The sequence below is a fragment of the Bipolaris victoriae genome (assembly GCF_000527765.1).
Source record: "Bipolaris victoriae FI3 unplaced genomic scaffold scaffold_30, whole genome shotgun sequence".
NCBI lineage: Eukaryota > Fungi > Ascomycota > Dothideomycetes > Pleosporales > Pleosporaceae > Bipolaris > Bipolaris victoriae.
Window position 1 is genome coordinate 264399 of NW_014575362.1, and position 24938 is coordinate 289336.

Below are 24938 nucleotides of genomic sequence, written 5' to 3' on the forward strand. Positions count from 1 at the left end.
ATACCACTGTTCACAAAGCTGTACTAGCCGTTCATGATGAGTATCTAGCCCCATCTTTCCATTTTCATCGCGTGTAGTATTCCACAGCAGTCATCAGATAAACTACGCTTCAGGGCAGCGTGAAGAGACACATCCACGTCATCGATATGCAACCCATCAGACCACGTTGGTATTCTGTGATTGAAGGGGTAATGTATAATAGCCTACCGCATATTGACAGGCTTTGAACTTTTGAAATCAAAGTATACCGGCCCTTGGTACAGTCAGTACGAGTAACTTGCCTTAGCGTTCGATTTCGGCACAGGACCCTCGCCGATTTTATATTTTCTAGTGATAATACTTTTGGTGTTTTCTCCTCCTTTTTAAATCCCTCTGATCTTATCTTCGCAATACCCTTCGTTGATGCTATATATTCCAACCCCATTTCTGATGCAGTCGAGACCGGCATTGAGCGCATTGAGATATTTCCACAAGTTGCCGGTCGTCTTGGCTTTCCTGGGCTGGTTTCTTGACGGTACTTTACAATTGCTACTGTCCAGCATGCATATTGGGGTAAGGATGTCAGATTCTCCCGCCGATCCAGATGAGCTGTACTGTTGTCGTGCTAGGCCAAGATTATATATAGTATGTGGGCCGCTAATAAGAGTGTGACACAGGCTGGGGTAGACAGTGAGAGCTATGCCATATGTGGTGTAGTGTCCGTTGAAATTGTTAAGAGCAACCTAGCAATTCTCTCGAATGAATTGGGGATAGTAGAGCCATCCGAAGAAGCGCCCGATTATTATTCTCAGTGTGTCTACATACGAACTTTTACCCACCACCACAGTGGACTGCACCCAAGCCCCATTTCCGGCGTAAACCTCCTCAAAGAACTCGAATTGATGAGCTTGTATGCAGAGTGATGTGATGCACGCATCATCTCACATTGAAGCCGGTGGCTGAATGCCGTTTATTTGGTCGGGATGATCGCAGAACACTGTTGCGCAGATCCAGGGGCCCTGTGCGCGGGGTAACAATGTACTTTTCTGTCTACGGCAAAAGGCGGAGTAAATTTTGATCAGATATGACATGAGCCAATCCGCGTATGAATTTTACCGATCCATTGGTACCTGGAGCTGCATGGTTGACAAACCATAAAAGGTCGACTACCTCCGGCGGTGTATGCGTTGCTTCACGCTGTAATCGTGTCCAGAGGTCAGCCACGATGCATCTCCTTTCTACTGTCGTGGTACTTGGTGCCTCGTTGGTATCAAAGTCACATGCAGCAATTGGTCCTGATTGTACCAACGGTCCCTTGAGTACCAATGCGATTTGCGATGTCAATGCGCCTCCTCACGAGAGGGCAGCGGCTCTAGTCGCAGCTATGGAGCCTCAAGAAAAGCTGGATAACCTCGTCAGGTATGCAAGTTCCTCAAGTCATACAAAGAGTTCTTCTAACAGATTTAGTAAATCCAAGGGTGTGTCAAGGTTAGGTCTTCCAGCGTATAATTGGTGGGGCGAAGCTCTACACGGTGTAGCCGGAGCTCCAGGAATCAAATTCGTTGAACCCTATAAAAACGCCACTTCGTTTCCTATGCCAATCCTCATGTCGGCAGCTTTCGATGATGATCTTATTTTCAAGATTGCCAACATTATCGGGAACGAGGCTCGAGCGTTCGGAAACGGCGGAGTCGCTCCTGTGGATTATTGGACCCCTGACATCAATCCCGTCCGCGATATACGATGGGGCCGAGCCAGTGAATCACCCGGAGAGGATATTCGACGAATAAAAGGGTACACCAAGGCTCTCCTTGCTGGCCTCGAGGGTGACCAAGCTCAGAGGAAGATTATTGCAACGTGCAAACACTATGTCGGTTACGACATGGAAGCTTGGGGAGGATACGATCGACACAACTTCAGCGCAAAAATTACCATGCAGGACCTTGCAGAGTATTACATGCCGCCATTTCAGCAATGTGCGCGTGATTCGAAGGTCGGATCATTCATGTGCAGCTACAATGCAGTCAACGGCGTTCCAACATGCGCTGACACCTATGTTCTTCAAACAATCCTGAGGGACCACTGGAACTGGACAGATAGCAACAATTACATTACTAGTGATTGTGAAGCTGTTGCAGATATCTCCGAGAACCACAAATACGTCGAAACCCTTGCGCAAGGCACCGCACTCGCGTTTGCCAAGGGTATGGATATTAGCTGCGAATACAGTGGATCGTCAGATATCCCAGGAGCTTGGTCGCAAGGTCTTCTGAATATTTCTGTTATCGACAAAGCACTGACTCGACAATATGAAGGTCTAGTCCATGCCGGCTACTTTGATGGCGCGAAGGCAACTTACGCAAACTTGAGTTACAAAGACATTAACACGCCCGAAGCACGACAACTATCCCTACAAGTTACTTCTGAAGGTTTGGTCATGCTAAAGAACGATCATACACTTCCATTACCTCTCACGAAAGGATCAAAAGTGGCTATGATAGGTTTCTGGGCCAACGACTCTTCCAAACTCCAGGGCATCTACAGTGGTCCACCTCCTTACCGACACTCCCCAGTATTCGCTGGTGAACAAATGGGATTGGATATGGCGATAGCCTGGGGCCCGATGATCCAGAACTCAAGTGTGCCCGACAACTGGACTACCAACGCGCTCGATGCGGCTGAGAAATCCGACTATATCCTCTATTTTGGTGGCCAAGACTGGACAGTGGCGCAAGAAGGCTACGATCGCACTACAATCAGTTTCCCTCAAGTGCAAATTGACCTTCTTGCCAAACTAGCTAAACTTGGCAAGCCGCTCATTGTCGTCACGCTTGGTGACATGACTGATCACTCCCCTCTCTTGTCCATGGAAGGCATCAACTCAATCATCTGGGCGAATTGGCCTGGCCAAGATGGTGGTCCAGCGATACTAAACGTCATTTCCGGTGCGCATGCACCTGCAGGTCGTTTGCCAATAACGCAATATCCGGCAGATTATGTCAAGCTCTCTATGCTTGACATGAACTTGCGGCCACATGCCGAAAGTCCCGGTCGTACTTATCGCTGGTTCAATGAGTCCATCCAGCCATTCGGTTTCGGTCTACACTACACCACTTTTGAAGCCAGTTTCGCTAGCGAAGAAGGTCTCACCTACGACATCCAGGAAATCTTGGATGACTGCACACAGCAGTACAGGGATTTGTGTGAGGTTGCACCGCTGGAGATCACCGTGGCAAACAAGGGCAACCGAACATCGGACTTCGTCGCTCTCGCTTTCATCAAAGGTGAAGTTGGACCGAAGCCGTACCCACTAAAGACCCTGATTACATACGGAAGGCTCAGAGATATCCATGGGGGCGCGAAAAAGTCAGCGTCGCTTCCGCTTACACTTGGAGAGTTGGCTAGAGTCGATCAATCAGGCAACACCGTGATCTACCCTGGCGAATATACCCTGCTCCTCGATGAGCCTACCCAGGCTGAGTTGAAGTTGACTATTACGGGTGAAGAGACGATTCTCGACAAGTGGCCCCAGCCGCCAAACGGAGGTAATCGGACTGTGTTTTGAGCCCTTTGTGGTGAAATGTAGGCAGTTTGGTTGTAAATAATGTGCGCACGAACAATAGACCAGGCCGTGACATTGATTCCTCGATCTACTTACATGGGAATGGAGATATTTTGTAGATGTTGATGTGAAAACTCCCTTGCAGTTATACCACGACTGGAAGTAGACTGAATGCTACTATCGAGAAAAAGCCATTTTCGAATTCATGTTCCTTCACTCCTCCACAGCACCAATGACCATTTTCGTCTCCAAAGATGCACCTGTCAAAGCTGCAATAAACTCTACCGTATGCTGCAAATCTTCCAAAATCGTCGGGACATCCCCTTTTAGTTACTGTTAACATGACGTCGCGACTTCACGTTAGCGTGCGCGGGGTACCATACTACACTTCCTATTTTCATCCTTTACCCGGATAAAAGTCGAAGTCTCTCCTCACATGTACCCGAAACGGAATTGAACCCTTGCAATAAACTCTTGTCATTTTGATGATCGCTACTTGAAGCTGTTGTGGTTATGCCAGGCGATGCAACCTAAGACTGAGACTGTGCGCATCGCGATCAATTTCTCCGTGGCCCGACGCCATGATGCTGCTTCGTTCTGGGCCATGCAGCATGCATCGTCATGTCCGCCGGGTATTTAAATAAAGTCTATGAAGCGGCTGCTTGTAGACGTGCATCAATTGCATCTTCAACGACAGAAGACTATCATGACAGCCGCTTCACTTTTGTTCGCAGCATCGCTGCTCACGCATCGGGTTGCTGCAAAACTTGTGCGTTCTCCAACACCTCCTATGGGATGGAACTCGTACAATACCTGGAACTGCCTTCCAGATGAAGAAAAGATTCATGAGAGTGCTCGAGGACTCGTAGATCTTGGGTTTCAAAGTGTTGGCTACAACTTTGTGACGGTCGACTGTGGCTGGAATGCAAAAGATCGAGACTCTGATGGCAAGCTCCAATGGAATGAGACACTCTTTCCATCTGGTGGCAAGGCTCTTGGTGACTTTCTCCATGACCTTGGACTTGACTTCGGGCTCTACTCTGGAGCTGGTTACCTGCAGTGCGGATCTGAAGCATTGCCTGCAAGTCTGGGCTTCGAACAATTAGATGCAGAAAGCTTTGCAGAATGGGGTGGAGACAGTCTGAAGTAAAATAACATTATTAAATTTACTCTAAAACAATAGCTGACCTGAATTAGGTACGATAACTGCTATTCTACATCGAATACAACTATGGTCGATTCAAGCTCTGCTGAAGCCCAATCACCCGCTCGTTTCCAACACATGGCAGCTGAGCTGGATGCTGTCAACCGCAACATTCAATACTACGTTTGCCAATGGGGAATTGGAACTAACGTTGGTGACTGGGCTGCCGAAATTGGAGCTACCTGGAGAATGAGCAACGACATCTACAACGCCTGGCGCAGCATCTGGCGAATTACGAACCAGATTGTACCGTACTTTAGACATACCACTACGGGTGCCTTTGCCGACATGGACATGTTGATGTATGCATCTTGTTCAGATCTCGAGAAATAGGCTAACTTAAACAGCGTTGGCCTGAAGGCACTTTCCGAAGAAGAAGAGCGCTTCCACTTCGGCATGTGGGCGATCAACAAGTCGCCTCTGATCATGGGCGCAGCTCTTGACCCGAAGCGCCTCAGTCAATCCTCAATAGACATCATGACAAACAAAGAGGTGATTGCTATTAACCAGGATCCGCTTGCTAAGCCAGCAAAATTGATCCAACGTAACACCGAAAGCGAATGGGATGTATGGCTCGGTGAGCTTTCAGGCTCAAAACAAGTTCTGGGTGTTGCAAATTGGAGAAATAACTCGCAGAATGTCGAATTGAACTTGGCCTCGCTTGGCATTGCATCAGCCAATGCACGCGACGTCTGGGCTGCGAAGGACCTGGGTGCTGTTTCTGGTTCCCAGACTCTCGATCTTGCCGGTCACGAATTACGCCTATGGGTGCTATCCGATGTGGAGGCAGCTGCTCCGCTAGGTTCTGGCGCATACCATTCAGCTGCTGACGCATCTCTCTCTGGGCCAGCACAAGTAATATCCTGTGCAGAGGGCGCCTGCTTGCCAACAGGATCAAAGGTTGGATACATCGATCGCAGCGCTGGTGTAACTTTCTCCAATGTCAGTGCTGCTTCCGCCGGCAAGAAACTCTTGAGTGTCGACTTCGTCAACTACGAATACGCATTCACTACCGCATGGGATTGGGGTGACAATGCGCGAAACATGACAGTAGCTGTGAACGGTAAAAAGGCGAAGAGGTGGGCTTTCCCACTCTCCGGTGGGAACTGGCAAGAGAGTTTTGGACTGAACATTGAAGTTGATGGGTTTACTGAGGGTAGTGCAAACACCGTAGAGTTCAGAGGCTACGGAGACAGGTTTGCACCGGACTTGGTTGGCTTCAAGGTCTTCGAGTAGCTCAACGGCCTTCGTTGACTGGTGGAATTCAGACCGTAGCTTGGGGCTTTCTGTTGAACTGGAATATTTCTAAGCCTAATCACATATCTATTTATCCTAGTTTGAACCAGGATTTTTCTTGTCATACCCTGCACAACGGTGAGCGCCGATCCCATCTTGAAAGAGCTGTGGAGAACCCCGCATCCGGGAAACTGGTGGTGCCACTGCGGGTCAAAAGCCACCGAACATCTGCCATCTGTCATGAGCACAAAAGTACATCCTTCGCTTTGTACGCATGCACGACAAGACCAAGTATGCAGCTAGTACCGCATATATCTACGCCGCTCACAACAGGCTGGGCGGTAAAGCAAGGCGATCGCTCCTCCACTAGTCCCTTTCTACCTGCGCACGATGCTCCAACCGAGATACATCGTGACCTCCTCAAGAATGGAAAAATCAAGGACCCCTTCATTGACCTCAACGAGCTGTCAGTACGCTGGGTCGGAGACGAGACATGGACATATTGTACCACCTTCGCTGCACCTGAACATTATGGCAAAGCTGGTGCGACTTCCGAACTTCAATTTGAAGGATTGGATACATTTGCTTCCGTCTATCTGAATGGTGTCTTGATCCTCCAATCAGATAACATGTTTGAGGCGCATTGGGTTGACGTTACAGGGAAGCTGAAAGACCGAGACAATGCACTAGAAATCGTCTTTCATTCTGCGCGAAAGAGGGGTCTGGAACTTGTCGAGGAACATAAAGGCCATCGGCACATTGTACACCAGACCGAGATTTCGCGTGGCCCGGTTCGTAAAGCGCAGTATCATTGGGGGTGGGATTGGGGCCCCATACTAATGACGTGTGGGATTTGGAAACCGATATCGCTAAAGACGTGGATGAGTCGGTTATCAAATCTGGACATCCACTACGATCTTTCACATGATTTGGATTCTGCTTCGATTGTAGCTGGGGTCGAATGGGGAGGTCTTATTGATTCGTTGACTTTTACTGTTACGAAGAAAGGGAGCAGTGTTGTCGAATGGAGCGATACCATAGATCTTCGGTCTGGAGATCGCTGCGGAACTGCAAGTGCATCTGGTATCATGGAAGATGTCGAGCTCTGGTGGCCGCGAGGCTACGGCCATCAGAATATGTACACCATCCAAGCGGAAGCTTACGTACAGTCTGAGACGTCCGAATCTCAGAGACTTCACTCTGTCTCAAAAGACTTTGGCTTTCGTCGTGCCGAACTAATTCAAGAGCCGGATAAGGACGGCCAATCTTTCTACTTCCGCGTCAACAACATTGACATCTTCTGTGGTGGTTCGTGCTGGATACCCGCAGACTCCTTTTTGACGCGTCTCACGCCTTCCGACTATCACGCGTGGGTAAAGCTCGCAGCCGATGGAAACCAAACAATGATTCGCATATGGGGTGGTGGCATCTATGAAGCCCATGCATTGTACGATGCAGCTGACGAGCTGGGTGTGTTAATATGGCAAGACTTCATGTTTGCCTGTGCAAACTACCCAGGCCACACAAAATATCTGGAGAGTGTGGAAACTGAAGCCAGACAAAACGTCCAACAAGTACGAAGGCATCCGAGCATCATCCTCTGGGGAGGAAATAACGAAGACTACCAAATCGTAGAGCGCTACGGACTCGACTACGACCCCGACAACAAAGACCCTGAGTCCTGGCTCAAAACAAATTTCCCGGCACGCTACATCTACGAGCATCTCCTCCCAAAGATAGTATCCCAGGAATCGCCAAACACACCTTACCACCCCAGTTCTCCCTTCGGCAACGGCCGCTCCACCGTCCTAAAAGTCGATCCCACAATCGGCGACATCCACCAATGGAACGTATGGAACGGCACAATGGAACCATACCAACGTCTCCCCAAGCTAGGCGGCCGCTTCGTCTCCGAATTCGGCATGGAAGCCTATCCGCACATATCTACAATCGAGAGATGGGTTACGCGGCCAGAAGACCGCTACCCGGGCTCCATGGCCATGGACTTCCGCAACAAAGCGATCGCACATGAGCGACGCTTGATGAGCTATGTGGCTGAGAACTTTCGCGTCAGATATGATCTGAAGGGATTCGCGCATCTAACGCAGGTCATGCAGGCCGATGCTATGGCGTGGGCGTACAAGTCCTGGCGTCGTGATTGGGGATCGCATGGCAGTCGCAAGTGTGGGGGTGTGCTGGTTTGGCAACTTAATGATTGCTGGCCGACCATGTCGTGGGCTGTTGTCGACTACGAGCGTGTGCCTAAACCGGCATATTATGCTATCAAGCGTGCCATGAAGCCTGTTGCTATTGGTGTGCAACGCAAGGTTACGAGCTGGACTATGCGGCCGGCGGATGAGCTGTGGCAGCGAGATACAGGACATGTTGACATGCGCAAGTTGCGGCAGGAGGTCGAGTATGAAGTTTGGGTTGCTAATAGCACGGTCAAAGAGGTGGAGGGGAGTGTGAGGATTAGGTATGTCTCGATCAAGACGGGGACGAAACAGGGCCAGGAATTGAAGCGAGATGTTCGCATTGCGGTCAACGGGACTACCGAGGTTATCAAGACTCATATAATGAGTGTGGACATCTCAAAGCACCCGGATGATTTTGACTTTACGACAACCGACCCTTTCGTTATTGAGGCGACGCTACACATAGAGGGCCAGTGTGTTGCAACGGACGTATCTTGGCCGGAGCCGATCAAATACCTCTCTTTTGAAGATCGGGGGATCAAGGTGGAGTATTCTGGAGACTTAACTGTGGCTTTTGTATCGTCTTCAAAGCCAGTAAAAGGCTTTGTGTTTAGCGAGAAAGAGGGCGTACGATTAAGCGACAATGGCTTTGATGTCATTCCAGGAGAGACGCACGAAGTGCAAGTAGATGGTATCGCGGCTAATGAGTTGGAATGGAGTTATGTTGATATGTAACATCGTCCTAAGCATACTTGAAAATATAGTACAATATAATACTTTCTACACTAGACTTATACACTATTTGAAGTATTCTCAAGTCCAGCTGAGTATAACACAATTGTTTCTCGGCTTTCATTCTCTTAGTATATATACCTTCAACTTGATGGTACATACTATTGTTCTCGACCAAGGTTGTTCGCAACCTTGTGCACTGGCGCAGAAAATGTACCTATCTATCCTGTAAATAATAAACCGCTGCATCTGTCTATTCTATCCTAATCCAGAATTAAAATGGAGGATTGTAACCTAACACTGTATCATATATATCTAACAAGCGGACAATTGTAAGAGTGTTGGCTTAAGGAGTGTTATATCAAATGTAGTGCCAGGTGTAACATGATTTTATTCGGAACATATAATATCTACCAGAGCGTTCATACGTGCATATGGGTCGAAGAAATACTTTTACTTCAGTCTAAGCATCGCTCAAAAAGATAATCCCAAATAGTCTGAGCGTGGCCTCTGAGTGCAGTTCAGATAAGCAGAATCCGGATGCTGAGACCTATACTCAGATTTTGTAGTCGCGCACCGAGATCCCCATCGACGAGCCGTACCAAAGGAAATTCAGCCAGTTAGGGAGGAGCTCAACTAGAACAGTTCGCTTCAAAATCATTGATTGGAATACAGCCTGTCAAATCATTAGTGATACTAACTCAAGATTTAGGAAAGATTATATACCATTGTTGTTTTGCTTGCAAGGCTTTCCCTAAAACCAATATTAGCATCAAGACATGTGAAACGAGGCTTCGCCTTACAGCAGTGCATCGGTGGGCTAACAGCCCGAGGCCACCATCGTTTACGCAGAGTCCATTAGGAGAAGCCTGACGGTGTTGTAGATCCATTTTCATGTATTCAGGATCATCCGAGTTCTTGCAGTTCTAATAAGTAACTAGTTAGTCGCAGTTACGGAGGGAGGGAAAGATAGCTTGTTGTGAAGTACCCAATTGCCTTGCGCAACCGTCAAAGACAGCAAGGGAACGATTGCAGCGAGGATAGTAAAACGCATATTGACTAAGAAATATAAGAGTGGTTTAGCAAAGAAATTGGACGGCAAAGAAGAGTTCTATATATATAATTTGTGCAATCAGGGGCACTAGTCTAGCTAAAGATTAGGCAAATACAGCATGTCTGCAATCGTATTTTGCCCGGCCAGTTAGTGTTGTCTAGACCTATAAATCCCAAGAATACGGATGGCCGAGAAGGTCACAGGCTCTTTCTACATCTCTGAAGATTTCCGCCTAAACTGACCCAAAAAAAAAGCTTTACCAACACTATGAACGCGTTTTGATTGGCATAGAGCTCTTTCACTACATTTTCATCATCAGTAGGGCACAATACGTTTGTAGGCATGGTGTACGGTTTGTAAGAACGGTGTCTGTTATAGCCTGGAGCCCTTGGACTCTCTCCTACTCATCTCCGACCTCGGTGCTTCTCCCTACTTACTCTGGCGCTAAGGAGGCGATCGGCAATGGCATTTCACCGCCCCAAATTCATAAATAGGCCTAGCTTCGCTAGTGCTTACAGAACCTTTCAGAGAGACCATTAGTGACGGATTCGGATATTATAATATAGCAGTGAAGTCAAGACTCTAGCCTTAGGTAACTAAGCCGGCGGTGTTGCAAGGAGCCACCTCTGGCGAGCTATGGCCATAGTATTATGCTACAGTCGTGTTCAGTGCTCACTTACCGACCACGATGGAATAACATTGACTAGCAAGAAAACTTTAATCAAATAGCTTTCTACATTTGCATTTTATGCATATACATGTAACACAGTGACATCTCGACTTAATTAGTCTCCCATACTTTATGTATTGAGCATACTTACTTACCCATCTAGCACCGTCCTGAAAACTACACATCTCAGATATCGTCTCCAAAGCCCTCTTCTTCATCGTCGGAATCCAGAACCTTGTCGCTGATCTTCCAGAACGCAGTCGGCCCAGCCGGTCCGTGCACGTCGAAATCTTTGTCAAACCATGATCCGACAACGCCTCGTGGACAGCGCAATCCGCCTACTTGGATACCATCGCTACGCCATCTCTCCTCACTGCGTTCACACGTCAGAAATACTCGGCTCAGCGGCGCACCAAGAGTAACGCGAACTTACCCTTCGAAAATTGAAATCGTCTGCCACCTCACTTCGCCCTCAGGTGTCAAGCTCACAGTGCCACGGATGCCAGAGGTCCCATTAGGATCCGATTGACCGTCTATAGATCTTGACTTTCCTTTGAAATGTACCACTGGTAGTGCGGGGTTGTCTGATGGGCCTGGTGCGGTAACATCATTAATTCGCAAATACATGAGTATGTGACGAATGGCTTCGTCTACGTGAAGTGGTGCTCTTGGTTGATCAGCAGGAACTCTTCTCGCATCCGTTTCGAAGTTGTAGTGGTATAGATCGGTGTAATCCAGGAAGCAAACAACCTGAAAGTTATCAGTAAGTTGTCAATGCTATCAGTTTGTAGATGCCATACTCGGGACCAAATTCCTTGAACTCTGTACGGGTCTTTCATATCGAGCGGGAGTTCCGGTTCCTGTAGCAGCGCTATGTAATTTGATTGATCGATGCCCATATCCGGAATGATACCTTCTAAGGAGTCTAGCCATGGCAGCTGGAGTCGGTTGCTCAGCGTTTGAAGGGAAAAGAACGAGTTGTATCCAAGTACGATCATAATGCTTTCAATCATTTCCCAATCTACGCGCATGCTTCCATCTTTGCGGAAAGGGCCCCATTTGTTCTTATCGGTGTAGTTTCTCAAATCGTATACGCGTGATCGGGCATACGGTTGAGTGAAAAGTACATTTTTCCCTCCAGCCTTAGATTGGGGGAAGCCCTTGGAATTGGGGAAGCCGAATAGGCTATGCAATTTTGCGCTCAGCTGACGGCCTTCTTCATCCTCAGCTGGTTTCTGTGTTGATGTTCCAGCCCGACTGAAATGCGATGAGCGACACATGAAAGCATCGTGGTTTTGGGAGATGTTTTCGAAAAGGTCTTTGAGCAAGGCCCTATTGTGACTAATGCCGAGGTTGTCGCATGACATGGTGGCGATAAGATTTTCCACTGTCGATGCAACGAAAGTAAACTCTTCCCGCTGCGAGCGTTAAATGACGAAGTGATGGAAAAGGCGCGAACCCTACCTTGAGGTCATTATCGGCTGATAATAGCATCTTCTGGCATCTGACTAGCCGTTGCAGTTCTTCAACCCACGCAGGCTCTGGATCTGTCGGTCTTCTCCGGCGAGGATCATCCTAACATATAGTCAGCATCATACAATCACTGAAATCTCGCTATTTTCTTCATACAAAATGTTTGAGGTAGAGAGTCTTATATATCCGCCCATTTTCTCTGATGAAGCTATTGAAGGCCTTGGACGTCTGCGCACAAGCCGCCACATCTTCAGGATTGATTTCTTCAAGGATCTGGAGGAGAACATCGTAGCACAAGTCAAGTAATTCTCTCATCTTTGCGGATATTGTGCCAGGGCTTTGAGTACCAACCGAGCGTAAGAACGACGGGGATCGTCAGCTAAATCGATGGTCGGGATGTACGAATGGTGACGATGTGGGATTCGGAGTTAGCGGAGTTATTGCCGGGGGAAAAATAGCACGTAGGCGCCTTCGCAGAAACGACGAGTATGCCAACGACATGCGTCAAGCGCATTTGATTTGAATGGAAGGATTCGATGTTTCTGCGTCACATAAGAAAAAACTGCAGTTTCGTGTATGGTAAGGTTGTGGCCAGTATGAGTGAGTAAGGCCACTCGCATAACAATTAATCAGCAGGTTTCACTAGCGCGTCGAATTCATCGAATTCATCATACAAGGCCTCATCACGAGCATACAAATCGCAAGTATCATGCAAACTGAAAAACGCTAAGATTGTACTGGGGGTATCAAAATATACAAAAAACATTACCATTCCAACCGGTCATCGCATGTCAGCCGTACATCATATCTGTCATCTCCCTTCCACACGTCGCCACCTTTGTTGGTGCTAGCGATGATGCGCCTGAGGTCACTGATCATACCTCCTGGACCAGAAGCAAAGACATCAGTTCCTCCTCGTACTGTTCCAGCGACGAATTCGCGCACGATTGCGTCAAGGTTGGGTCGTGCCTGGACGTGGTTCAGGCCGAGATCCGATTTCGACACACCGTGGACAGAAAGAGCGGAAGAAGCATCCTGGGTAGAACCATCTGAGCTTGAGGCGGGGTTGATTTCCTTACTGCAGTCGGTTGCGCCGACCTTTTCTGATGTGGCGGGTGGTGGGATGTCTACTTCCTCGGAGGCACGCGTGACATAGATGTGGATGCTGGTGCGCAGGTTGCGACACTTGCGCTTCAAGATGGCGAGTTCGGGTGCGACCCAGTCGATATCGCTTCTGCGGCGGATGGCCCATACAAGGGACATGTGACGATCGGGGTGTTGCTGTTGGGAGGCGAGATCGAGAAGAACCGGGATAACGTATGCGATGCCAGTTCCACCAGCGATGCAGAGAATGTTGGAGTTGGGGGCGAGGCTGCTCATCGTACGCTCGCCATATGGGCCAGTCATAACGACCGAAATGCGGGCATCGGCCATCAGTCCTTCGTGTGACTCCTCGTGGTCCTTGACGTGAGCGATGCGCTTCATGGCTAGCTGGGCAATCTTCTTGGTTTCACCCTTCCTTGCGCGGAAAATGTACGAGTGCCTCTGACTATCGGCACCAAAGACCGGGAGACTGACTGGGGTGAATGGATGACTTTGCCAGATGCTGCTATCAGGGAAGGTAAGGTAGAAGTGCTGACCGACAGACCAAGCATCTTGAGGGTGGTCAAAGTCCAAGCGCACAATATCGCCATTGACCTCGTCCTTGAAGAGAGATACAGTCGAGGAAGCTGAGCGGAAACCCATGTGACCGGAAGGTAGGAAATTGTAGTGTAACAGAGCCGACCTGGCAAGTCTGATACCACGATCGATGAACCAGACAATCAATCCAGGCAAAAGGAAGACCTTAAGCTGCTGCCAGTGGCCCCAGCATGCTCCGATGTAAATCATAGCCAGAACATAGTGGGCCTTGCGGAAGAATTCGTAGCCAGTGAGTTTGATTCCCCAGGGTGTGGAGAGCAGGACTAGCAGTGTCAAGATGATCATCGCAACCAAACCCCAAATCATGTATTCCTGCACAATCCAGGTCTTGGCAACATATGGCTGGGGCTGGTAAAGACGAATCTCGACAATGCACCAGGCGATGGTGTGAAGGGATGACTGGAGGAAGATAATGTATCCGAGCCAGCGATGGAGGAAGTTGAAGCTTTGGTATGGCAGGCCGGTGACAAGCGACAAAATAGATTCGCGGCTCGCGAGCATAACCGACAAAGGCGTGAGAGCATACGCCAAAACGCCAATGCGATCAGACCAGGGGCCGAGAGTACTACGAGTTTGGGTAAGACCAGGAGGATTGGTAACGCCGGGAAACTTTTTCGCAGGAGTGTTCCAGTGGTTGTAGATCATGCCGACGAAAGAGAAGACGATGAGGTAACCGGTCAGGACAGTAAGGGTCAAGACCTGAGTGCGAGTGACTCGGCCAAATATCGGCCTGGCGGCATCTGGGAGGAGGTATTGTCGCGAGTATGATGCAATTGCTTTTTGGAATCGTTCGAGAGCGCTGCGTTTTTGTGGTACTCCTTCACCCACTTCGGCCGGGAGCTGTACACCCGAGGGTTGCGAACGCGCAAAGTGTCGTCCGACACCCCAGATCACCAGGATACCGCCAATGACGGACCACATGATACCGCTGTAGAGCATGGAGAGGTCGTGGGCGTGGTAGACGAGGTCGAGATAGGTACAGTCGTCTGGTACGTTAGTGCAGGGAACCGCGCGGTCAGCATACCCCCAATGGTGTTCTATGGACGATGCTGTGCTCATATTCTGGATATGGCGCGGAGCCAGCATGTTGACGTCCATGTTTGCTGGCGCGCTGGGGACGAGGAAAGGCGACAGACAAACAGCGGATGCAAAGATTGTGTGAGGCTCTTTGCGGCTTCCGGAGAATCGGTGGAGTCGTTATATCTATATAAATGTGGCGAACCGGAGGCGGTAGATAGTGAGCATGTTTCATCGGTAATTCGAGCACGAAGCCAAGCTTCTAGATGAAGACAAGATGTTTCGAGCCGTCTTAAAGGCATGGGTATGTCGCTAGTGCGAGAGCATTTGAGCAAATAACCCCACAGTTTCGGGAGACTATCTGCAAAGGTTGGACCCAAGACGGGACCAGACGACGACCCTGTGGACCGAACATGGCTGGATCAAGGACCCTATGAATATCGCATCACCCGCTGGGTCTGGCTCTGCGGATTAGCGTCGAAGGCCAATTGCTAAAGCCTCTATTCAATCCTTGGGATTCCCTCGCACAGCTTCTTTGTGAATTTACGTTTTTTCAATCTCAACTTTCGCCGTGCGAGATTCTACACCCATTGCGCATCGCCTATCATGATGTCCCACGGAATGTCCGGCATGGCCGGCAACAAAACTTGCGTCACTGAGGTATGTAGAATGCATCTTCAAAATCGCAAATTCGAGAAGAAAAAAAAGATGATGATAGAAAAGTGCAAAATGCTAACATGCCAAAGATGCTGTGGAACTGGCGCGTCGAGGACGCATGCTTTCTCTCCTCCTCATGGCACATCACGAACAATGGCATGATGGCCGCCAGCTGCGTGGGCGCCGTTCTTCTCGTTGTCTGTCTCGAATTCCTGCGCCGCGTTAGCCACGAATACGATGCCTTTCTTCTGCGCCAATTCCAGCGACAACTCCACGCCCAGCAGGCAGCGCTAGCGGCCGCCATGCCCGCCAACTGCTGCGACGGCCCCACGTCCACTCTTGGACTTCAACACGCGACCTTCCGTGCCACCGCATTGCAACAACTCGTTCGTTCCATAATTCACGGCGTCACGCTCGGTCTGGCCTACATTGTCATGTTGTTGGTTATGCACTTCAATGGCTACATTTTCATCTCAATTGTTTTGGGCGCTGGATTGGGCAAGTTCTTGTGCGATTGGCTTGTGGTCAGGATACCGTACAACACGCCAGAACAGAAGGAGGAGAGGCATGCGTCAATTAGTGCGGCTGGACCCACGGGCTGCTGTGCGTAGAAATGTGGGGTCCGGGCAGTGTGGAGCGTGGAGTGATTGATAGAGATACCCTTTTTTGATGATAGCGATGGATAGCAAATGAACTAGTTTACAATTTTGGCACCACGCAGGCCCAAGAACTTGGAATTCACGCTCCAAGACATGTCCCATGATGAACTTTGGTTCACCGTAAGTGTAAAAACCTCAAAATGGGCGTGCCAACCACGTTGCTTTAGGCTTTTTCTGTCCAGTAAAGTGTGCCAAGTACGAAGCATATACGCACGACCGGGAACAGGGCCGGACTAGAACTTTACCCTCCTCCCCAAAATGTGCTCGCTTGGCGGACCCCTTAGCGTTTCCCATGTCCCTGGGGGCGGGGCACGTGGGTCAAATAAACTCCACAGTGGCGTTGTTGGGACCGGTCAATTCACCTCTTTTGCGCACATTGTGGCGATGGAGCCAAGATACGTAGCCCTCCTTCTCGGTCATCTGTAGTCCGAGGGAGTGGTCGACGTGACATTGTTAGAATCATTTGTGCGATTTCCGATTGGCCATTACACAATGGCTTGCTTCTGGGTCGTCAGTAAAATGTAACGTTGATCAAAAATGGTTGAGCTCGACTCGTGTTGTGTATACTGTGAGCATGATATGAATCGCGTCCAGTGTTTGAAAAAGGGCCTGCTTTGTATTTCGTGGCGAGGATGAGATAGACTACCATATTGCACTGACACATTTACATTGCACTAGGTCTTACATTTTCATCTATCTTCAGAACATGATTCAGGAAAAACGAGTGTGGTTGTGAAGGGACCGGTCCGGTGCCTAGCCTCTGGCGGTAGTTTAATCTATACCGGCATCTCCGGCCGGAAGACATGGTTGCAATGCAAAGGCACTGTGGATATTGGGGTGAACAACTCTTTGTGTCAATATGCCAACACAAGATGCAGCATCGCAAGAGAATGCGAGAACGATCCTCTACATTACTTATCCACTAACATGAGATACTAATACATCACTGATGAATGATGTAAAACAATATGTGACGATTCATTCATTTCCAACTAGTGGAAACACATCAATACGATCCAGCCAAAAAGTAAAAGAGTCATCAAGATCGCCAAGCAAAGTGATAGACCCAGCCAACGCCTAGACATACCCTGACTACTCAAAAACGGCTCGAACTCCCTCATCCGTCTTCGCAAACGTACCTAACTGGAAGACCAAGAAACCCCGCTCCCACTTTTACTTCGCATGCACACTCCAAAGCTTCAAAGCGATTCCGCACAACTTCTTGAGCGCCTGCGTATCCCTGTTGAGTCGCGGGTTGGTCGGTAGAGTATTGATCTTGGTAACACACGTCTCGATTTGCATCCTATAGCTGCCGGCATCCATCTCTCCGAGGAAACCTTCTTCGCCGTTGGCTAGCCCAATAAGCTCCTTGAGGTATTCGGAGGCCTGGCGGCGGTGGATGCCCACGACAGTGTTATTCCTAATGAGGTCTTGGACTTCGCTTGCGAAGTAGAGATTTTCGGTGGCGATGTACTGTAGTACTGTCGTTCGGGCTGCGTGAGCTGGTGATAGGTCGGTCTCGAGGGTGGTATTCGGAGAGACGTTCGGAGCAGTGCCAGAACTCGCTTCTTGGGTGCTGTTCGCCTTCTCGGCGGTGGCAGCAAGGAGTTTCGCGAAGCCACTACTTGTAGAGCCTGGCTCTCTATTTTGTTCCTGATTGACACTCTGAGCAGTCGCCGCAAGAAGCTTGGAAAATCCGCTGCCAGCAGGTGCTGATGCAGCGCCGATGACTGAAAGCCCTTTAGAAGGAGAAGGCTTTGCTGCAGGAATAATTTGGTGTGAAGTATGTTGGAAATTCGAGTTATTGTTGAAAGATGGTTTGGGGGCATTGTTTAAAACCGGCTTGGGATCAAGTGGATTCTGGAAAGGCGTCGGATTGTTGAGCGCTGTGCAAATGACCTGAATCCCCTGCATCATATCAATAGCTTGGGGCGGAAGGTAAGGCTCGCCCTGCAGATACTCGAACACTGCCATAATACCATCTATTGGCCACACGCTCTTCAACTTTCCAGCACCAGCTTCTTCCAGTGGTATCTCTTTGTCGCATTTCTGTAGCAGGGTATGGATGGGAAGAAGGACCTGATGCGTCATGTCTTGCATAACGTTGGCCGCCTCACAAAGGCCACCGGCCATTAGAGCAGCTTCGATGTATCCAATACCCATTTCAAGATCACGACCATAGAGAGCTAGCTGTTCCAACCGATTAATGTATAGTTGGCGGTAGTGATCGAGGAGAGTCTGTATCTTGAATCTCCTAACCTCTTCTTCATGGGCTTGGCGCTTTTGCTCCTCCTCCTGACGACGCATTTCAACCTTGTGGGCTTCCCACTGGTCAAGTATACTATTTGTGATTGTTCGCTGGTTGTGTTCGGCGATGATAGGGTCAATGGGATTGTGGCCTGAAGGGAGCAGCTGGAAATTCATTCGCTCTGCACCGAGGATATTCGTAAGCCGTTCCTGAACATAGGCATGGCTCTCTTTATATGTTTGGTTTTCATAAAAGGACATGTCTTGAGAGGGTTTCGGATCGGCATCCAGCGAATCCGCTGATTGGGGATGCAAAGATTCGGTCTCATCCTCTGGTCCATGAACGCGAAACCCCTGAGCCCTCTGTGCTCGATGATGTTCTATACGATTCTTGGTTACCAACATGTGTCGTTGTTGCTGTCGTAAAGCTCGATGCTTTGCTGTCTTGAGCTTGCTTTCTCTCTCCGAGACGACGATCTCCTCATCATTCCGTCGTTTTGCTATTCGAGGATGGTTCGTATTCGTGATGTTTCCGGTAGCTACAACAGGGACGGCTACAGTAGGGACATCCATAGTAGGGACAGCCAAAGAAGGGAAAGCCACTGTAGGGGCAGCTACGGTAGGGTAGGTCGTAGCGGAGGTAGCCACAGGATAAGTTGGTACAGCAGAAGCAACAACAGGAGCAGTAGCCACATGAGTGATGGGCACAGCACGCCTAGCTACAGAAGGCGTAGTCGCATCAGGCCTGGGCATACCATTTTCATCCAAGTCCATTTTTGCGAATATTTCTGCATGCCGCGCGAACAATGCCTAAAGAAGTGGTTAGCAAAGATCTAAAACGTTAGGGGAGGATACTGCGTACTTCTATAATGCTGCTTCTACGCTTTGCCTGCTCCTTGGGTTTGAACATACCAGTCAGGTGATCGGCGTTCGTACGGACGGCTTCCAAAATTTGCTCCATGATGGATGCTTGGGATCGAAATGATTGATTTGTTCGTGATGGTGACGCAGTGAGTGAAAAGAATATGCATACGCTTTTTTGAGAATGAAACTTCGAAACGTGAAAGATTGGGTTGATAGTGTGATTTTTGAGTCTAGTACCTTGCTTGAGATTGCTATTCGCATAGAGGTGGCGTAGATTAGTTCAAGGGGGTAATTTCAGATCTGACAAAGTATAGAAAAGTAGTTAGCAGCGATGGTTTACAGTGTCGAAGTAGTCAAAAGCGCGTGTTTGTGTACAAGACTTGTTTGGAGCACAATGAAAGGTTATCGTTAGTTCGCTAGAATGATCGAGAGTGAATTGGAAGGCGTGTTGTCAAAGCAAGCGGTTTGTTTGAACAATTGAATCGCTGATCATAGTTCGGGAAGTCGCCTTGATACCCAGTGACCCCCCTATCTACAGGAAATCCCGAAGAGTGGGAGATCATTCAGTATTTAGGTTTTTACTCCTTCAGTTCCACAGTGCATATATCTATCGTCCAAGACAGATTATTCTTCAAGATAATGTCTCTAGGATCCGATTTTGCAATAGGAAAGATACGCACACATTTCATGCTATCGGTTGTTTCTTACTTACTAGCTGCATTAACACCGCACCAGCCTTACATTTCTGTTGAAACATGGGGACTGTATCGCTAAGGAGGAGTGGTGGCCAGATTTATCCGCTTTGGCAGGCGGTGACACGCTCAAAAATGCTGGCTTTAGCGAAGTTGGATACGTGAACCAGTAGTAGTACTTTCTTACTTCATGCTAGTGTTTGTCGGGGATACTGTACTACCATGGCGGCCTCGCGACCCCCGCCGTGGAGACTTCGAGATCGCGGTCTTCTGCGTCGTATTCATACTGTGTAGCGTACGATGCGGCTCCACCCCCACTCGTCGAATTCTGGGACGGAGAGGGTGATAAGAAAGAAGAGCGGCAACAGACGAGAACCACTCTACGACTGGTCGCACTGGTAAGCAGGATGTCTCTCAGACTGTTTCCCGATTGTGGACCCAATCGTATATTCTAGAGCTGTCGTTCAACACTAATCATGTTGTGACGGACTCGTTATACGATTGCACTAGAGCCGGAGATCTCCAGCATTCTTGCGAGAGTAGCCTGATACATGTGTGTGTGAAGTGTTCTTGCATGAAATGTCAGCGATGCTATTCGCTGCTTCATCTAGCTACCTGCAGCATCCAATCGTAGAGGATAATAGCAATCAACACATCCCCTTCTAGTTACTACGTGTGATAAATTCGAATCAGCCCCCGTTATGGATCGTCAGTAGTTCCAGTGCTGCACAGCTTCTCCGCACACTTACGAGCTAAGTCGATTGTACTATATCTCGCCACCACATTCTTACAGCAGGAATCACTACAAATACTTTTTTCTCTATGCTTCTCCCCGGTAATGGAGAACATCACCCTTGTTGTGTCACCTATTCAGAGAAATAATTGAGAGGTCTGAGCCAGCAGTGCAGAAATATAACGCCGACACCAAGCCTGATGGTGATGCAACACACGAAGAGTTGACTCGGGAATCATCGTCAGCAACTGCACGCGTATGGAGGTTCCAGAGGGAAGAAATACTTAGACTGACAAGGGAATTGGTAAAAGAGCTTGAAGAAATGCCTGTGCAAAGGGCTGACGAACTAGAAATAAACGATTCCAACCGGCAGGACATGATTAGAAATTTGAATGTCCCACTCAAGGATATAGAAGAGATGGAGGACGAGGTCGCATTAGAAAAAGATATGGAGCATTATGCGAGAAGGCTTCGTGGAGTCCACTAGGGACTTCATAAAGCCCGTCAAGCTAGAATCAATGCAAAGGAATATGTCTAACAACAAATATTATCTAGCAGACGTACATCCGTTCCAGCATCGCGAGAATGACTTCTGTATGTGGCTCGGGCTTCTGGTTTTGTGTGGTGCGCCAGCAATAGGAGGCTTTGTTGTGGTTGGGCAAATGATCATGGATTACGGTGTTTGTATTCGTATCACTTGATGGTAGACACACACACACCACGAATGAAACAGAGAGTGAAACTACTTAGCGGAACACGAGATAGATCTGTAATAACAGAATTCTGCTCTCCTTTCTTTCTATCGATTTCGCTCTTCCGAGTATCAAAGTATTGCGGTATGCTAGTAAAGTAGACTTGCTAACAGTTGATTGAATCAAATTGCCAGACAGTGAATTGAATCAATTGCAAAGGTTATCTGACATGTTTCCTACCGACACTACCATAGATCCACCCGGTCCTCACTCAGGTAGCCCGCGCAATGCTGGCTGCCGAAAATTCCCCCGTAAGGAAAGGGTAATACTTGCTCGAAATCGAGGTGCCTCATTTTTTTTCTAGGTGTAGGACTTTCCCTGGAATAAGGAATAGATATTAAATGAAGAGATTCCCACTTTTGGCATGGCGTATTCTTGCTACGCGAGGGGCTCGCTGGAACAGATTTTGTTACGACTCTAGGATTGTTGGTGTTGGCGTGCAACAAGGAGATAGGTGAATGCATAGTGCAGTGACTGTGAGTTTACTGCACAATGTGTAGATAATGTTGAATGCATGAGAAGCTTCCGCCTTATACGCGAATCAAACCTGAACGACGAATCCAAGACCAAATTCTGTAGCTGAAAATGGTGACGATGTATGGTAATGTTAAGCTGGTATTACGCGTCTGGTGTGATGAGCATACAAGTGGCATTTGATGCATAAATTTGGCGATGTAACGAAGATGGGACAGCAAAGGAAACCACTGGGCGTGTAGAACCTAAGGCAGCAGAAGTCTTACAATTGTCCGATACGAGAAAAGGTTCTAGAGACCTCAGATTCCCAAAACTAAAATCGGTGTGCATTATCAACGGGTAGATATGCGAGTAATCAAGACCAGAATGTCGTGCAAATGCATTCCATTGATAAGATAACAGGCAGTAGCAGAGCGAGAGGAAGCATGTGAAGTTAACCAGGCAGCATCAACAGACCTTCCCAAGTAGGCGCAGCAAGACCCATCTCAGCCCAGGATACTCAGGGGTTATCTGGCCCCCATCGAGCACTGCCCCGGAACCAAACAACCCGATTCTCTCCAAGATCAAAGTTCCAATCTAAAAAAGGGCCCGCCAAGACGGCACCCCGATACCGAGCAGACCAAACAAAAGGTGGATGCAAAAGGAGATGCAGCTTCTCCTAAAGGTCTGGAACAGGCAAGGCCCCAAACTAGTAGTAGCATCTGCAAGGTACACGTCTATCCATCAGCCCCATGGGCGGCAACGCGGAAAGCCGTTGAAAGCAAATCTCTCGTATTCGCACATCCGCGGTACGGAACGAACTGCACGTTCCCGATCACCTCCAGCATAACCGTCCTCTCGCAATCTCTAAGATCACAAAGAAAGAGAAAAAAAGGAACTGTGGCGTTAAGCCTCCATATCCAAGCCACACCCGCCCTTTTCGCACTTTCACTCAACATGTCCCATTGTCTTCAGCTCACAGAGCAACCACCGCACCATTCTCACAAAATCCCCCTTTTTCTTTTCCCCCATAATCCTCCCACCAAAAAGAAAAGCCGATCAGATGGAGACGAACGCGCAAGCCGATACAAGACACGGTGCATGAACAAGTCCTAGTGTGGCTGTTTTTGTGGCGCGTACATGCTTGGCGGCGTGCCGTCATGCCGTGTTGGCGGCATTGCACTTTACCCAATTGGGCTAGATAATTACACCGCCAACCAACAATTTGGGGGCAGTCGCCTTGAATATGCCAACATGTGGGTATAGAAATCAAAGGGCTAGAGAGGAAAGGCAATCGGGGGGAATCAAGGAGTGGAGCACATGCATGGCTTTTTGTGTGCTGTGCCTTGTTTTCAAAGGGGAGTGAATACATCATGGACTTGATCTCCTTTGCTCTCGTAGGACCGACTCTACTAGTTCTTCGTTCGTTCTTTTGACACTACTTTCTTTTCTTTTTCTTTTACCCTGCATTCTTTTGAAAGAGAGAAGAATTGGTTCGGTATTTCGTACGCCCTGCATCTCCGATCTCGACCTTGTTTTGCTGTACGGTGCTATAGTTCAAGGTTGTGTGTGTTTGCTCAGTAAAGCAAGCCCATCGTCACTCGCTTTTCCCCTTCTACTGTCACCAGAAAGAAAAAAGAAAGAAAGAGAAGAAGAAAAGGATCCCGTTGTCATCATAATCCATAATACCTACAAACAAACCATCGGCAATCATGAGACTCGGTCTTGCCTCGACCCTCGTCGCCCTCAGCGGCAGCAGCCTCGTCCTCGCCCAAAAACGCTGCGATGCACCATACCCCGAAGTCTACTGCAACACGACCTCGATCCTCGCCTTCAATTCAGACGCCTGCAAACCCTTCCACATCTTCGTCGTGCGCGGGTCCGACGAACCGTATCCTGGGCGTCTGGGTAACCTAACGCAGCAAGTCTGCAGCGCGATTGGCGGCACCGCTAAGTGCGGATACGAGGACGTCGAGTACCCCTCAAAGAGCTCCGCATGGTCAAAGACGTCATGGTGCGATTCCGCCACCAAAGGCGCGAAGAACGGACAGCAGCAGATGCGCGCATACAGCGAGAAATGCCCGGATAGCAAGTTAATCGTCCTGGGGTTCTCGCAGGGCGGATCCGTAGCGCAGGATATGCTGGGGGGAGGCGGCGGACCGACGTTTGAGTGCGAGCAAGGCGATAATCCGGGGTTAGATGCTAGTGTTGCTCCTGGTTCAAATGGTAATGATCTCCCTTCTCCCCCCCCCCCCCCCAAAAAAAAACAGTAAATATAAACATGTAGCTAACGCAACGAAAAACTTAGTCGTCGCAGCAGTAACTTTTGGCGCCGTCGCCCGCTCTCGCAACCAAAACTTCACCGTGGGCGGCGGAAAGGACTTTGACGGTACCCGCGCGCGCACCCCCGAGCAACTCGCAAACTTGACGCAATACGCCGATGTCCTCCTCGACTACTGCCACTACGGCGACCCCATCTGCGCGGTAGGCTCCGAGCCGCAAGACGTAACCGAGCACCTCAACTACTTTGTCAAGCACAACGCCGAAGTGACAAAGTGGGTTGCCGGCATGGCCAAGGCGAGTACCGGTGATGTGAGTGTTCGACCCAGCAAGCCCGTCGTTGTACAGGCGGCGCCCTCGTCGACAGCACAGTCGTCGACGCAGAGTCTTGTCCCCGCGAAACCGATTCAGACGGGGGCGCCGACGACGACATCGACGGCCGAGCTTGCGCCTGCGGTTTTGTCGAGTATTACTGACGGAGCCGCTGCGGCTGAACAGACTGGTGTCGCGAATGCTGCGGCGGGTACGGTGAGGGTTGTGCTGGGGTATTTGACCGTGTTGGGAGCTGTGGCTGTTGTGTTGGTTTGATCAACTTACACTTACACTGCACGTTCTCTCTTATACGGAGCCTGGCCAACGTCTCTCTGCCTTTGCATTTATACCCTGCATATACATACGCATCTTGCATTTCCCCCTCCCTTCTCATTTATCCAAGGAAAGAGGGAGAAAAGAACTGTATCGAAGCAACGGCATTTTTCTGACTATCTACTGCGGAACT

At 49.0% G+C, this 24938-nt stretch overlaps 9 protein-coding genes across 9 annotated transcripts; 5 read left to right on the forward strand and 4 right to left on the reverse strand.

The window, feature by feature from the left end:
* Positions 1–1204: 1204 nt before the first annotated feature.
* COCVIDRAFT_14907 (glycoside hydrolase family 3 protein) lies at positions 1205–3712 on the forward strand (the record flags this gene model as incomplete). The annotated part of the gene is made up of 3 exons (XM_014702431.1): positions 1205–1398; positions 1447–3524; positions 3687–3712. 3 exons carry the CDS (start codon positions 1205–1207, stop codon positions 3710–3712), a joined length of 2298 nt encoding a protein of 765 aa, XP_014557917.1.
* Positions 3713–4247: 535 nt separating this feature from the next.
* On the forward strand, positions 4248–8911 carry COCVIDRAFT_95680 (carbohydrate-binding module family 35 protein; the record flags this gene model as incomplete). The annotated part of the gene is made up of 5 exons (XM_014702538.1): positions 4248–4687; positions 4739–5047; positions 5093–5957; positions 6147–6249; positions 6315–8911. The coding sequence occupies 5 exons, from the start codon at positions 4248–4250 to the stop codon at positions 8909–8911; spliced, it is 4314 nt and encodes a 1437-aa protein (XP_014558024.1).
* A 698-nt stretch (positions 8912–9609) lies between these two features.
* On the reverse strand, positions 9610–9962 carry COCVIDRAFT_95815 (hypothetical protein; the record flags this gene model as incomplete). The annotated part of the gene is made up of 2 exons (XM_014702539.1): positions 9610–9834; positions 9897–9962. 2 exons carry the CDS (start codon positions 9960–9962, stop codon positions 9610–9612), a joined length of 291 nt encoding a protein of 96 aa, XP_014558025.1.
* An 856-nt stretch (positions 9963–10818) lies between these two features.
* On the reverse strand, positions 10819–12420 carry COCVIDRAFT_25532 (hypothetical protein; the record flags this gene model as incomplete). Its single annotated transcript, XM_014702455.1, has 5 exons — positions 10819–11005; positions 11066–11382; positions 11433–12050; positions 12097–12207; positions 12262–12420. 5 exons carry the CDS (start codon positions 12418–12420, stop codon positions 10819–10821), a joined length of 1392 nt encoding a protein of 463 aa, XP_014557941.1.
* A 450-nt stretch (positions 12421–12870) lies between these two features.
* COCVIDRAFT_25533 (hypothetical protein) lies at positions 12871–14904 on the reverse strand (the record flags this gene model as incomplete). The annotated part of the gene is made up of 1 exon (XM_014702456.1): positions 12871–14904. One exon carries the CDS (start codon positions 14902–14904, stop codon positions 12871–12873), a length of 2034 nt encoding a protein of 677 aa, XP_014557942.1.
* A 525-nt stretch (positions 14905–15429) lies between these two features.
* On the forward strand, positions 15430–16091 carry COCVIDRAFT_95593 (hypothetical protein; the record flags this gene model as incomplete). Its single annotated transcript, XM_014702540.1, has 2 exons — positions 15430–15483; positions 15570–16091. The coding sequence occupies 2 exons, from the start codon at positions 15430–15432 to the stop codon at positions 16089–16091; spliced, it is 576 nt and encodes a 191-aa protein (XP_014558026.1).
* A 1221-nt stretch (positions 16092–17312) lies between these two features.
* COCVIDRAFT_14912 (hypothetical protein) lies at positions 17313–19347 on the reverse strand (the record flags this gene model as incomplete). The annotated part of the gene is made up of 2 exons (XM_014702432.1): positions 17313–19196; positions 19249–19347. The coding sequence occupies 2 exons, from the start codon at positions 19345–19347 to the stop codon at positions 17313–17315; spliced, it is 1983 nt and encodes a 660-aa protein (XP_014557918.1).
* An 819-nt stretch (positions 19348–20166) lies between these two features.
* On the forward strand, positions 20167–20397 carry COCVIDRAFT_95658 (hypothetical protein; the record flags this gene model as incomplete). Its single annotated transcript, XM_014702541.1, has 1 exon — positions 20167–20397. A coding segment is annotated over one exon (231 nt), but the record flags the coding sequence as incomplete, so codon positions are not given.
* A 3195-nt stretch (positions 20398–23592) lies between these two features.
* COCVIDRAFT_36668 (carbohydrate esterase family 5 protein) lies at positions 23593–24748 on the forward strand (the record flags this gene model as incomplete). The annotated part of the gene is made up of 2 exons (XM_014702542.1): positions 23593–24106; positions 24189–24748. The coding sequence occupies 2 exons, from the start codon at positions 23593–23595 to the stop codon at positions 24746–24748; spliced, it is 1074 nt and encodes a 357-aa protein (XP_014558028.1).
* Between the last annotated feature and the right edge of the window lie 190 nt (positions 24749–24938).